At 51.9% G+C, this 14,168-nt stretch overlaps 2 protein-coding genes across 2 annotated transcripts; one reads left to right on the top strand and one right to left on the bottom strand.

Moving 5' to 3' along the window:
- Positions 1-5,567: 5,567 nt before the first annotated feature.
- IUM83_03917 (CBEL-like protein) lies at positions 5,568-6,725 on the top strand (the record flags this gene model as incomplete). Its single annotated transcript, XM_067927950.1, has 1 exon — positions 5,568-6,725. The coding sequence occupies one exon, from the start codon at positions 5,568-5,570 to the stop codon at positions 6,723-6,725; it is 1,158 nt and encodes a 385-aa protein (XP_067793716.1).
- Positions 6,726-11,048: 4,323 nt separating this feature from the next.
- On the bottom strand, positions 11,049-12,534 carry IUM83_03916 (RNA-dependent DNA polymerase; the record flags this gene model as incomplete). Its single annotated transcript, XM_067927949.1, has 3 exons — positions 11,049-11,276; positions 11,362-11,591; positions 11,805-12,534. The coding sequence occupies 3 exons, from the start codon at positions 12,532-12,534 to the stop codon at positions 11,049-11,051; spliced, it is 1,188 nt and encodes a 395-aa protein (XP_067794010.1).
- Positions 12,535-14,168: the final 1,634 nt, after the last annotated feature.

Genomic DNA, 14,168 nt, shown 5'->3' with positions numbered 1-14,168 from the left:
GGTTTGCCACAAACTTTGTGATTGATTCCCCATCGCCCATGCGCTCATGTTCCACGCCTTCTGGTTTTATCGAATACAACAACGATTCCTTCAATTTCAGCGAATGCTATGACTAGACCTCTACCAATACGGGAATTTAAATTTCCCGTTTTTCCCATATCCTGGCGAAGCCGGCATATGGGAGCAATTTGGTGGTTCATACGATTGAAAATACTAACTGTAGTGCTGTTCTGGGATTCTCTGCCAGCTCAATTGACTTTCCAATTCCTTCTACCACAAATGCTAGCACTAGCAGTTGTTTAGAGCTACTCACTGTATACTATCCCACCGTGCTGACTTTTTGGCCACCTACTTCTATTAATAACTCATTCTTCTTTTGACTTCATAGCAAACAATATCCTGATCAACGCATGAGCTGCTGCAAGAGGCACAAATGAAACAGAAGAAGCCTACGAAGCAAACGAAGCTCGACCTACGCGTCGCAAAACCACAACAAAGGGAGTGAAGTTCGTCGAAAGCATGTCGTAGCGTACGGTCTTAAGATTGGGACGCGAAATGCGTCTACTGGCCATGTTGAGACAGTTCTCTGGCGCTTTTGTAGCACGTTTGGAAGACATAATGCTTCTTATTGCAACTCGACGACGTCAATGGCAGCTTCGACCAACCCAAAATACTTCAACAGCTTCAGAACAGATCTGTACAACCAGCATTTACATGGTCAACATCCAGTAAAGTGGGGGAAATTCACGGCTCTATCTACTGACCCAAAGAAGCAACAATATTTCAACTCGCCTGAGGCTTCTTACGCCGAAACTCTTGAGGCCATTTTTGAACCGGAGGACACACTGCAGTTTACGCTTAGCTTGGCCATTTTTGATATTATTATTGGGCGACTGATCTTCACCCGGAGACGTTAACGGGCTCACGCACGCTCGGATCATGGAGATGTTTGCAAAGCAAGGAGAAGTACTAGGTATACCAAGTTACGGAGAAGCGACCTTCGCGATTCCGCCTTTGTGTTCGTTTTCTCGGGTCACCACGACGGACTTCTTCAATACCATGGACTGGAAGGTATTAACAAGATTGGTCAGGAATTCAAGAGTCCCAACAGAGTACGCCAGTAGCAAGCCGCTACGTGCGGCGATTGACAGTGTTGATCATTATATCGCAAGCTTTCGGGCAATGTGGGGGCTCACCGAAGCTTTCTCCAGGTTTCCCACACTAGTAAGTTTCTGCGGGGGTATCGCCACTGTCTTCCCAAACACCGCCACAGTTGAGTCATACTTCTCACTTATTGGGTGTGAGAAAACAGATCGGAGGTATTCACTAACTGACCTAGCGCTTGAAGGCATCCTGCATTGCAAGCAGTGGCAGCGTGCAACTACTCCCAGTTCGTAGATGACCTGCAATAGCTCGATAAACTTTGAATCCCATATTTCCCATATTTTGCTCTTCAAATGTGGTCGTATTTCCTGAAAATAGGGAAACTTGACCATTCCCGTATTGGTAGAGGTCTGGCTATGACTTTAGGATGTGCGTTTGCTTCTTCAGGATGATTATCGTAATGGTTTACAGACCAGATTTCACAGTAATCATTGGTATACATTCTACCAGAGAGCATTATACTGTAAAGCAAACGGCAAGGGGACTCATCGATGAAGTGCGAGGCAAAGTTAGAAGCAATTGATGGTTAAAACCTCGTTGTGGTCTCGCTAAATCCCTGTGACGGTAGGCGTACGTGTATCCTGAGTAAAGCTTAGCTAGGCGCCACTACTGGAGATTGGGTTTGGGATTGGTTACCTGACTTTCCTGGACTGCCAGCAATGGCAGGTGAGGGCGGGTAGTATATTAGAATCAGTTCTCAGTTATCACTCCAAGAAACATGCAATACACGTTGTTCTTGGTGAGAGTTCGGCTCACCCAGTCCACGAACCCTACATGCCAGCTTGGCCCTTAACCCACACGCCTCTCGTGTTTTAGCCCAGCAACGAGTCTATCGTCTTACAGTGAGGCTCTATTTGAATTAATACCGACAGCAGTACTAACATTGCTCCCATGCTAATGCTAAAAGCACAAACGTGTTGTGGATCATAGCTTTACCGAGCTGTCGGATCAGGAAGTGGCCGCTAATCTTTGAGATCTGAGCAGGAATCCTAAAAAATGTAGCGCTAAGCAAAGTAAAATATTAAAGGCCTAAGTCTTGTTAATCATACAAAGATGAGTTCTGCTTTTGCACTTCCTTCAGATCGAGGGGAGGCGAGGAAAGTAGATACAGCTTGGGTGTGCAGCATCGCCGAGCAGAAGCGAGCGGTATCTGCAGGCCACTGATTCACGTTGGCGTTGTCCACTACGCTAACACCCTGACCATTGAGTTCGAAGCGGTTGACGCAAGGTTCCAATGACGCCAAAATCTCTCGTAGATGTTTACGGAACAAGAGGCGGATGTTGGACACTGGGAATACTTCCGATGAACTTGTGCCAGCATCAAAACTATCCACGCTGTCACGATAGGCCAAATGAGGTTTGCAAAGACGGAAGAGCTCTTCTCGTAGCATCGAATGTCTGACAGGCGGAAGAAAAACGTCCCCCCCACCTGTAAGGGAATCGCGATCTAGATTGACGATAACAAGATCATTCGATGGCCGTGGCATGTCGCTGCGGCGCACGTACGAGTCGTGCAGTCCGAAAATGAATGGTGTGGGGCATTGCAGACAGTCTTTGAGAGCGAGTGGTAGCACTGGTACAAACACGTGACTCCAGACGAGTGGATAGAGCAGGATTCGCAGCGCCTCGCTGACGGAAAACATTACCGTGTAGCTAGACGCCACCATAACGACCTTTTTCTCCAGTAACACGAATGCAAAGAGTCGAAGCACATTTGTCAGTGATAGACAATCAAAGAGATCACTGATTCTGAAGTCGACGGCTGGAGGCAAGGCATTATCTGGCAGGGTGAGTTGGAATTGCGATCCTTGGTTACGAGCGAGGAAATACTGACCCATAGAAAGTGAGGCATCTTGGACGTCTTCTTGGGTGACAGACACTCCTCCACCGCCGCAGAGCTTGATGCTGTCTTCCGATCGCTTCCACAGGAAACTGAGAAAATACCGCATTGAATCAACCAGTGGAAATTTTGAGACGATGCAGAGTCCACTAGGTATTTCTCCCGTCTTGTTCTGATCAACAGGTAGCCACAGGACGGCACCATAAAATACTTTGTCGCCGCTTCCAGCGCTGAAATTGAATGCTAGAGGTCTAGAAGCGGCGGGATGGATGCTAGCGGCTGGATTGAGGAATGGCTCGATCGTTTGCTGCAGATTTGTCTGCTCTAGCGTGGATTCCGCGCGGGCAAGTTGTGATACGCCCGTGAACTTGATGGAGCCATCGGGTGACAACGCAACCGCGAAAACCTGGCATTTTGCTCGCGAGAAAACAGTCGCTGCCGCAAGCTCCTGCTCCAAAGCGAGATCGTTTAGGGAAAGAGGATCTACTACGCTGTTGGGCTGCTGGTAGAACGGGATCCGCGCAGCGCGCAGTAGCATCGCGATGTTCCCTCGACCAGAGCCGTGGACAATGAAGTCCCGATACAGCGCACTGTCGGCAAAATTCGTGTAGCTTCTAGTGCCGAGTACTCGAAACTCACACTCAACCTCGCGAGCAAGCTGTAAAAGTAGCGCTACTGCCTTCTCCATTTGTGCATCGGTTGCTAACGCATTGGCTGGTGCTCTTTGGTCGCTTAAGGTATGCACTGCGACTGCAAGCTGGTTCTTAGCGTGACTCGCGGCAGGTGACGCCACCGGGACACCACTCATCGCAAGTGTAGCAGCTCCATGGCGCACAAGGAAACGTGAGTGTATGCGCTTTAAGCCTGCGAGTAATCTTTTAAAGTCGTGTTCGCTATCTGCAGCCGTATCGTTGCCACCGGCCAGCTTTCTGTAGAGTGGTGTGACGCGGAAGGTTGTCTCGATCAGAAAACTCATTCGCTGGTGGTGTTGATGGTCTCGACCGTCCGCAGAGCTGTAGATGTATGCCCATAGAACCGTGGAGCTCCATTCATCCGATAATACATCATCAAGTGATAACCGCGTTTCCGGTGAAAGCCGCGAAGAATTGAGCGAAGCAGCAGATCGGACTTTTGTCAGAACTGGTGAAGGTAATCCGTCAGCTCCTATAGCACTGTTTTGTGTCAAATCCATCGTAGTAGCTCGCTGTCGAACGGTCTCAGGAGGTGAAGAAGCCCTTGAACGGGGTGATAGGTTCCCAGCTTGCTTCCCGTTAACGAAATCGTCGAAAGAGGTTGCTGGAGTTTTGTTTGGGGACACAGTGGGTCGAAGTTTTACTCTCATCTGTGCGGATGCATTATTGGAGGACGGTTGGACAACAGGTGACGCCGTGACACCGGTCACCTTGTAGAAAAGGTTATCAAGCAGAGAGCCAGAGGTCATGTTGGGCATCGAGCGTCGCCGCCCAGCGATTGCTGGTGCTATTGGCGAATCGATCGGAGAGCGAGGGCTTGGCGGTGTGCGCAGGTCATCCCTGTCATCGTTCCCTACGAAGGTAAATAAGTCGTGTGAGGTCTGTAGCGCTGCAGGAGATGTCGGCACTGAAGCTGCAGACCAACTGACCGAATTTGAATTACTGGACGAGCGATCACCCGGTTCATCCATCTCGCCATGAAGCCAACCCACTAGACCACCTTTCTGCTGGAAAGCGGAGAGCGCGCGTTTCTGCTGCTGCGCCACCTGCTGCGTCTTGTCTTTCAACGAGGCGGCGGCAGCACTCAGCACCGATAACGTACTGGAGGAAGCTTGATTTGCGGGTGAGTTTGGTGAACTAACTGCACTTGGGGACCGAAGCTTCATTGATGTCGGCACGACGATCTCACCAGGCCTTGTGGGATCGCTTCTCTCGTCATTTGACTGGAGCACTTCAACCTTGGAGGGATAAACCAACACCGTGTGCAGGTCGTCCACAAATTTCCCTAAATTCGCCGGCAGCGGTTGAACGGCAGCCGCTTCCGAGACGGACTGGAACAGGTTGGATGCGCCCCACGCGCTTTCGGCACACGGCACGCCAGCGTCCGCCATTTCTCGAAGTGGCTAACAACTGGGTTCGAGTGGTTTTGTGCTCGGCAAGGTGCCCATTGGTAACAACTGCTGCGGCGTCCGTTATCGCGATCAACTATTCCAAGCAAGTCCACTGCGCTGCCTAAAAAAAAATCGGGGTTTGCAAGTAAGCAGAAAGTGAAGGAGAAGCGATCACAAACATCTCAGAACCAACGACTTCGATGACGAAGAAGCTGCACATTGTGTTGGAGATACCCACAACACCGGAACCAAACTTTCGTTGGTAGCATAGCACAGGTGCCAACTTCAACTAGCTTTTGCTGTTCGTTTCGATAAAGTCTAGCGACGTTTGAGTGCCCGTTCGTGGCTCCATAGCAAATTGCTATTAGCAACACAGGGGTAATGCCCCTCCCCAAAGTTCGTTCATTTCTCGATTCACCGTGTCGGAGAACACCACCAAGTGACCAAGAGCTTTCGCCGCAATCAGCTTCGACGACGACCATGAAAACCTCAGCGGTGACCACATTCATTGCGACATGGACGACTATCACATCGGCGCAGTCGCACATCCGCTGCCAAAACACCATTGGCGGACCCTGCGGTGACAGCTCTCGCATCCGTGAGATGAACTGCTGCGACTACGGCTACTGTCAGCCGTGGAACTCGGGCTACTACCAGTGTCTCGACAAGCCGGAGCTCTGCCCGGACCAAGAGACTGACATCGACTACTACGGGAACGACCTCGAGACCATCTACGGGGTGCAGCCTGATGTGTGCTGTGAGAAGTGTGCTAGCACCACCGGATGCGCTGCGTACACCTTCGTGAACGAGAACCCTGACGGTGTAACTGCGTGCTACCTCAAGACGTCGACTGCCGGGCGCGTGGAGAAGAAGGGTGCTGTATCAGCAACATACAAAGACTTTGTGCCAACTAATACCACCTGCTCTGCGATGCTTTGGGACGACTGTGGCAATGCTGATGACGGAACTACGTGCTGCCCTGACGACACGTATTGTCAGCCGTGGAATTCGGGATACTACCAGTGCATCAACCTCCCGGACAAGTGTCCCAACCAGGAGGTTGACATCGACTACTACGGCAACGATCTCCAGACTGTCTACGGTGTGCAACCGGACGAATGCTGCGAAAACTGCGCCAGCACCAGCGGATGCGCCGCGTACACCTTCGTGAACGAGAATCCTGACGGCAAGACGGCCTGCTACCTCAAGACTTCCACGCTGGGGCGCATTGTGAAGAAGGGCGCAGTGTCGGCTGCCTACAATGGGTATGTGAAGCCTACCTGCACTGCAAACATCGGAGACGCGTGTGGCAATGCCAACGGAGAACTGACTTGCTGCCCCGATGGAGCCTTCTGCCAGCCATGGAACCCTGGCTACTACCAGTGCATTGCGCTGCCGAAGTGGTGCCCAACTCTTGAGGTGGGAGTGGACTTCTACGGCGATGACCTCAGAGTGGAGAAAGGCTTGCTGCCGGATTCGTGCTGCGACGCTTGCAACAGTGACTCGAGCTGCAGAGCCTTCACCTTCGTGAACAAGAATGACGATGGCCAAAGTGCGTGCTACCTTAAGACTGGCGGCGGCACGCGCAAGAACAATGCGGGTGCGGTCTCGGGCTACAAGGTCGAGTGGGTTGCGTAAGGAATACTCTTAATTCCTCAACTACTTGAAGATGGAAGAACAGATAGTGTGCATGCACGTTTCACAAAGTTTCACAAATGAAAACACCTTTTGCATGCCGCTTCTGTCCTAAACGAATAGTCTCTTGCTGCTGAAGGCGATTAAAAGCGCGTGTGATTCAGCTGACGCAGTTTAATACCCTATGTCTTAGCGTGACCTCGAGCTTGCGTAGTGGATTGGTAAGCTCATCGTGACTTCAAAAACGAATTCAATCCATTACTAAGTAGAACGCATTGAGTGCAACTATACAATTCTGTATTTTGAATCTTGGCGGAGACAACCTATTGGTAGCTTTTAGTGCCTCACCCACTCAAACCGAAAGGAGAAATCAGCTCCTGTAAACAGAAAATGGTTATCATCTTCGTTGCTTGTCAAAGTGCATTTATGACTAACAGGCCATAAACTCAAAGCGTACCAAAGTGTAGATTAACGTGACCATTATCCATAGCATCAACTTGGACAATATATAAGACCTCTCCAGTTTTCCCTTGAGATTCTGCAGCGGAATACTTTCTGGGCGTAGCATAAGGACAAAATAAGGAGGGGCACGCCGACACTTACCAATACAACTCGAGTCAACGACGTGTTTCGAGTATATTCCTCCAGAGACAGCACAGCGGAGTATTTACTGCCGTAACGAGTGAGCTGGAGATCAAACCACGGGTCAAGTATTTTCTTCCCCTTTTGGCTCGAAGGTGGTGCAGCCGTCCATTCAGCGTCATAGAAGGACTCAATTCCTTGATTCGCTGTGATGAAACGAATCGTGTCAATATCTCGCGATAAGCACCTTCTCGTTCACGTATAGTGCATAACTGCGCACAACTTGCCGTGTTCCTATCTTTGCAAACGAGAATTATATGCGAGTAACCTCTCATTGTTTTTGACTCGGAAGGAATAGGAATACCTTTTCTAGAAGTGCCGTAGTCGATGAGTGTAAGTTTCATGCTGCTTGAAGCGGTAATCTGCTTAGTTCGAAGGCTGAACATGTCTGCGAATTGAAAACACAGATTCCGCTCAAAATGAATTAAAGTTCATCTATTTTCCAATCCACTTGAACCGGAACGAAAAATCAGCACCTGCGCAACAAAAAGAATAACGTCGGTGAGGCTCGTCTAATTGAGTATTAACGTACCGAGTTGATGATAAACGTACCAAAATGTGTAACCCGGTAGGTCAGAGTAACCAGCATCCAAAGCAGTAATTTACATAGTACAAACGACATTTGCGTCTCCAGCACAAACGCCAGTTGATACAGCGCGTGGATACCACAACTTCGCCGTAAAGTTACTGCAAGTACGACGAATGACACGAACTCTAACAGTGCGTACAGAAATATCCGCGATACCACGCGTCCCACAGTATCACGGTTGATTCCCACCATCTCGGTATGATATTTAGCGCTAGGCAGATAAACCATCACCATAATGAAAGCTCCATAGATAATTGGTACGATGGTTTCCACATACTCGGCCAGAATGAGGCACTCCGAAGTGAACAGGATTTCGAGTGCTTCTTGGAGGTCTCTGGAGCTCTTGTCACGTGATTTTCTGTGTTGGATTCTTTCAAGAACGTCCTTATCAGTTCCAGAATTTTGATCCTTCGGCATTATGGTTATAGGTGTCAAAGGCTGAATGGAACCCATTCCCCGTTGAACCCACCCCAATGCTGGTCCAGAAGTACGTGTAGTAATCCTGGAAGGCGGTCCATTGCGAATCTGCCGCTCCAGTTGATCCAGGAGAGTATTGTATTCGGGGGACAAGCTGTGCCGAAGACTTGAGCGTATTTGGATTTTGGAATTTTTTAGTTCTTCGGGATAGAAGCATAGGGAGCGTACCCCATTCAGTAAGTCAGCATTATTATGATCTGTGATTGCAGTGCAAGTTCTTTCATGTATACGTTTGAGTATGTTCTGGACCCGCCGATGAAGCTCACGAAACTCAATCGAAATGTCTCCTGAATCGGCGATCATGATGATAACGAGGGTCGTGGGTGATAAACTCTGCACGAACGATGCCCAATACAAAGCGTCAAAAAAGTCAACTGAAAGTACGACTTGTCCTGGTGCCATGTCCTCCTTGTGAGATGCAGCAGACGCGAAAGAGCTTTTCAATATTAACTTGAAGAGTGGGAGAAACAAAATTACGGGCAGCTCGAAGTTCGTATGCTTCGCCTTCATGAAAAGAACCTCGTATAAAGGATATATCATAACTATGGATCCATGTAGTGAGCCCATCCTGGACAGCCGTCTGATCTCTTCTTTCCGTGCTAGTATTTGCTGAAATGCTTGAGTTCCAACCATGACTCGAAACAACCCAAAAGTAATAAGTGAAGTTGCAGCCGAGAGCGCAGGCATGAAGAACGGGATAGGGAAGACCCAAATCTCCGCTATCACGACGCCTATCGCTATAAAACCTGCCCCCACGCCTGTACAGTACAATATAGTTCGCGTAGGGGATAACCTTGGGACATCAAGCCAAGGTCCGACTTGATCAGCCATTGCATAGGCTGATACAACTCCAGTTAATCCAACACGAGACCAGAACCCGTAGTTCACCTTCCAACCTTCTGTCGGGTCTTGAAGCGGGATACTTTCTTGACCAAGCACAATGGCGGTAGTTACAATTAATGGGGCGGTGACCACCAGCACTACGCGGGCAATGGGCGCGTTACGCGTGTACTCTTCGAGTGCCAACGCTCGCTCGACGGAGTATTTGCCTCCATAGTGTGTAAGTTGCATGGAATACCACGCGTGAAGAAATTTAGCCCACCACTCCTTCAAGGTCCTGCGACGCTGCCCTGATACAGCCGCGAAGTTGGGCACCCTGTTGGCCATGTTTCTTGGTTGAGCTAACTAAATGTGATGACAAGTTTAATTGACTCGACTCGCAAACACGACGACTACACGTAGTATTTCCCCCCCCTGTAACAGTCGTTATTTTGAGACGGGTTTGTATGCACAACAAAGTTTTCTGGTCGACTCGGCCAGGGTATCAACACTTCTTTCCCTGAAACAATATGAAAAAACATGAAACAACATTTCAATTCAGCCAACCATATGCAACTAGCTCTTGATATAAATGATATGTAGCGTAGGTTATCGAAGCGATTCAACTACCAACTCCACTTTTACAGCTGTCTGCACACATAGGTTTAGTGAAACGCGAAGAGATAATCCATATATCTTACATCCGACGCTTTTAGCATTATACACGCACATCCCTACTATAATATAGTACGTATATACTTCGAAGTAGTATATATTATATACACCAAACTATACCGACGAGCGGAATGCATACAAAAATCTACAAAGTTCAAGTACGCGTTCATACTTATTAGTACGTTGTCGTTATCTCCAACCCGTGTGACCTTCTTGTTACACCACGGCGTAGGTAGATAGTTAACACAAGTTGATCACCTCAGCGGTTGGGAGCGCCACGGCTAGCAGGGGAGTCTACCAGTGCGAGGCCGTTCAGTGTCGACCAGACTTTACTTGCCTGCACGCATGGCTAGGATAGGGATGGCTGGGAGGAAGCATTATCAATACTAGTGTTCGGGTGGCCCCACTAGCCGCTTCCTGCTCGTAAACCCGGTTATATGCACCGGACAGCAGAGCTCTTCGCACACTGGCACATGCGAGCCCTGTCGTCCCTCGGCCGAGGAGCTCCAACTACCTCAGCACCCGTGGTCTCTCTCCACGGTCCCGCCGCCCTATTCGAACACTGCTACCATCTGTGCACGAGCCTGCCTCTGCTCACCTGTCTCGACCGGAACCCTGCGTCTGCGCAACTCGTGTATATTAGTCTTGACCCTCCACTAACCAGTGAAAAATCGCAACTGAGGGTCGAGCCGGCCGACCGCCGCTCGCTGCCCTCCTACTCCCCGTCGATTTACCTCTACTCCTACTGCACGGGCGCCTTCCTAGCCTACTGGACGTCTCCCTCACCGGTACTTCAAGGCCTCACAGCGTCACGTTCCTGCTCTTGATCTCGCCTCGCCTCGCTTGCATACTCTTCGTCCTTGTCCTTCGGCGTGTCGCCTCACGCCTGCGATCTTCTACCGTCTCTGTCGCCACTTCAACCTTCCACTGCTTGCCCAACGCTCGGCGGTGGCTGGTGGCACTAGCCCACTGGCTCGCCCTCGTCACCACCCGTATCTTGTTCCACACTACGGCCCCACTTGGCCATTTGTCCACCGTACTCGCCTCACGTTAAGTCGACCACCGCCACGCGATCGTCTGGCAGTGCTCGTTCGTGGCCTTGCGCTACGCGACGATCCAACCTACTACACGCCATCCCCGGCTCCAAGGTCGTCCGTGACCTTGGCAGCATCGTCGAGCTGCTCAAATTCTTCTTCAGTGAGCCATCGCCGTCCTGTTGGTTGCCCTGGCCCCGTACTGTACTCCACTTGGTGCTCGCGCACGTAGCGTCCTGCGCGGTTGCGCACCCTTCGTCGTGCTCGCTCCGCGATGTACCCAGCCGTCTCCACTTGCAGGAGTTCGGGCATGGGAGGCTGCCAACGAGTACGCCCTCGTCCACGAAGCATCTCCACCGTTGCTCCCCGTCCATCCTCGACTGCGGCGCCTTCGTATCGGTACCGGCTTCGCCGTGACTTCCGTGATCGTCAGTGTCGGGTCCTCGTCGTGCAGCTGTGTCGGCCTCGTGATCATCGGCTTCCGCACCGCCAAGAATACCACTAGCAGCGTCTGTACCAGCTGCTTCTGCTTCTGCGGCCTCCTGCTCGTGACGTGTAGCCGCCAGGCTACACGTGCCTCGCGCTCGTCGGCTTCTCGTCGCCGGCGCTCCTTCGTTTCTTCGCGGGCTTTGACTTCGGCATCCGCCTCCGCTTTGCGTTTCCGTCCTCGGTTTCTTACTTACGGCTTAGGCTGCGCTGTTGCGCTTGGTCTCACTCCATCTGTGCCGCTCGTCCTGGGCGCTGTTATTCCTGGTTGCTCCATTTCATTCGTATCTCCGTCTTGGTCCGCTGTGGCGGTTGAAACGCGTGTCGCCTCATCGGCTCCTGGGCTTGCTGTTCCATTACCCGTCCGCTGCTTCTCTTCCTCGTCTTGTCCGGACAGAGTTGTTCTGGTCGGCACTGGTACCCTCAGTTGTGCTGTTGTGACACTCTCGCGACCACTCGTTCCTGCCGTGACGTCCCTCGTGGTGTCACCTCGCATCATTTGGCCTTCGTCTCGGCTCTCGCCCACTGTTGACTCGTCGGCCGTATTGCCACTGCTCGTCGTGGCTGCTGTGCTTTCGCCGTCGTGCTGCGATCCTCCCTGCTCAGCGCCGTCGCCCACCGCTGACCCCCCGTCACTAGCGCCGTCTTCCTGTTCCAGCTCTGCGAGGAGCTTCTCGGCGATCACTCCCAGTGAGTCGCTCGGACAGCGGCTCGACACTAAGAAACTACAGTGATGGATCCAGTGCTCGTCCGTGTCGTCGCGGACGACTTCCCAGTTGTCAAATCCAGCTGCTTGTACGATGCGTGCTGGACCCACCCACTGGTGCGCCAGATTCGTAATGCCCTTGCCTCGTGGGGGCTTGAACACCCACACCAGAGCACCAACGCCAAATTCCACGTCATGCCGGACTCGCCGGCTGTAGTATCGCTCGCGACGCAGCTGGTCTTTCGCCTGCGCTGAGTGCGCGGCACTCGTAGCTTTTGTGGTGTTGTTTACCAGTCTGCGATGGTACTCTGCAGTTGGTCCAGTCTGCGTGATGCCTCTGCTGCGTAGCAGCTCGCTCGGCGCCCGTAGTTTCCTTCCCATCATGAGCTCGTTCTGGCTGTATCCGGTGGCTGAGTGCTTGGCGCCATTGTACGCGTACGCCGCGCAGTGTAGCCACTAGTCCCAGTCGTCCTGAGCTTCCGGCATATACATCGCGACCTTGACCTTCCTGGACCGATGGAAGCGTTCCACCAGCCCCAACAAGGCAGGTCTGTATGGCACATGCGTAATCTGCTTCACCTGCAGAGCCTTCACTAACTCGTACAATACCTTCAAGTTCAGTTCCGGTCTTCCGTCCATGACGACCTCGCGCATGGGGCCCAACACGAACACTAACTTATTCGCGATGAACTTCGCGACGTCCTGCGCTGTGTGGTGCGGCATTGCTGCCACCACAGCGTATCTCGTAGGGTAGTCAATAGCCGCCACTACATACCTGTTGCCGTCGGCTGTGACAGGCAAAGCTCCTGAGACATCAAGCGCCTAGGGGTCGCCCGCGCTGCCCACGCCCTGACTCCTAAGAGGCGGGATGACCTCCCTCGGCTTCGTCTTCCTCGACCCGCAGTCTCTGCACGACTGCACCCATCTGCGTACGTAGGCCTGCAAAGCTAGCCACCAATAGTTCCGCGCAACGCGCTCATATGTCTGAGGCGTGCGTAAATGGCACGAATAGATCGAGTCATGCCCTTCCTTCAGAGCCGCGGCCCACAAGGCGGTGGGTAGCACAACCCTCTTGCTTCTGTCGCCCTACACGACGCAGACAATCTCGTCCTCCACCACGATGGCTCTGTCGTGACACTTGCCCTTAAGCCGGAAGTTCTTCACCGTGCGATCCCTTGCTTGCTCCCTAAGGACGGCTTGATCGGGTAGCCGCTCCTCGCTGCCTGTTCCACCCTGTCCACTTACTTGCTGCACTGCTACACCCACTACAGCGTCTACCGGGTCCCTGCGAAAGTGACCGGTCTGTAGATAATCTCAAAGTCATATTCTTGTAATTGTAGCGCCCAGTAGTGTAGCTGCCCTGTCCTTTCTTTCGACGTCATCAACCATTTGAGCGCCGCGTGATCCGTCACGAGCTCAAATCTACGACCATACAGATACGGTCTAAACAGCTTTACCGCCCATACGACCACCGCACATTCTAACTCGGTAATGGTGTATGACGCCATCGTCTCGGAATTGATCTTAGACGCGTAGGCTATCGGCTGCCCGCCCTGCCCTTGACCTTGGGTCAGTGACCCCGAGCCCCACCTTCGACGCATCCGTAACTAGTTTGAACGGCTTCAAAACGTCTGGGTAGGCCAACAACGGCCTCTGCGTCAACTCCAACTTCAGCCTCTCAAAGGCGGCTTGCTGTGGTTCCGCCCACCGCCACACAACTCCCTTCCGTAGTAGTAGGGTCATAGGAGCTGCTTTGCCCGCGAAATCCGGCACGAAACGCCGATAATATCCCGCTATGTGTACAATCTTTTCACTGCTGCAGCATCTGTCAGGGTTGGGAACCGCACGAAGCTGTCCACCAAACTCGTCATCGGTCGGACGCCTTCAGCATCCAGTTCGTGGCCCAAATAGTTCAATCCTCGTCGCCGCGAAAGCGCACTTGCTGGCTTTCAACGACATCCCTGACTTTCCCCGCCGTTCGAGCAGTACCGCCAGATGCACGATGTGCTACACAGCAT

This window comes from Phytophthora cinnamomi (genome assembly GCF_018691715.1).
Source record: "Phytophthora cinnamomi strain GKB4 chromosome Unknown Contig27, whole genome shotgun sequence".
Lineage (NCBI taxonomy): Eukaryota > Oomycota > Peronosporomycetes > Peronosporales > Peronosporaceae > Phytophthora > Phytophthora cinnamomi.
Note: the sequence above shows the minus strand (reverse complement) of the source record. Positions and strands in the feature narration are given on the sequence as shown.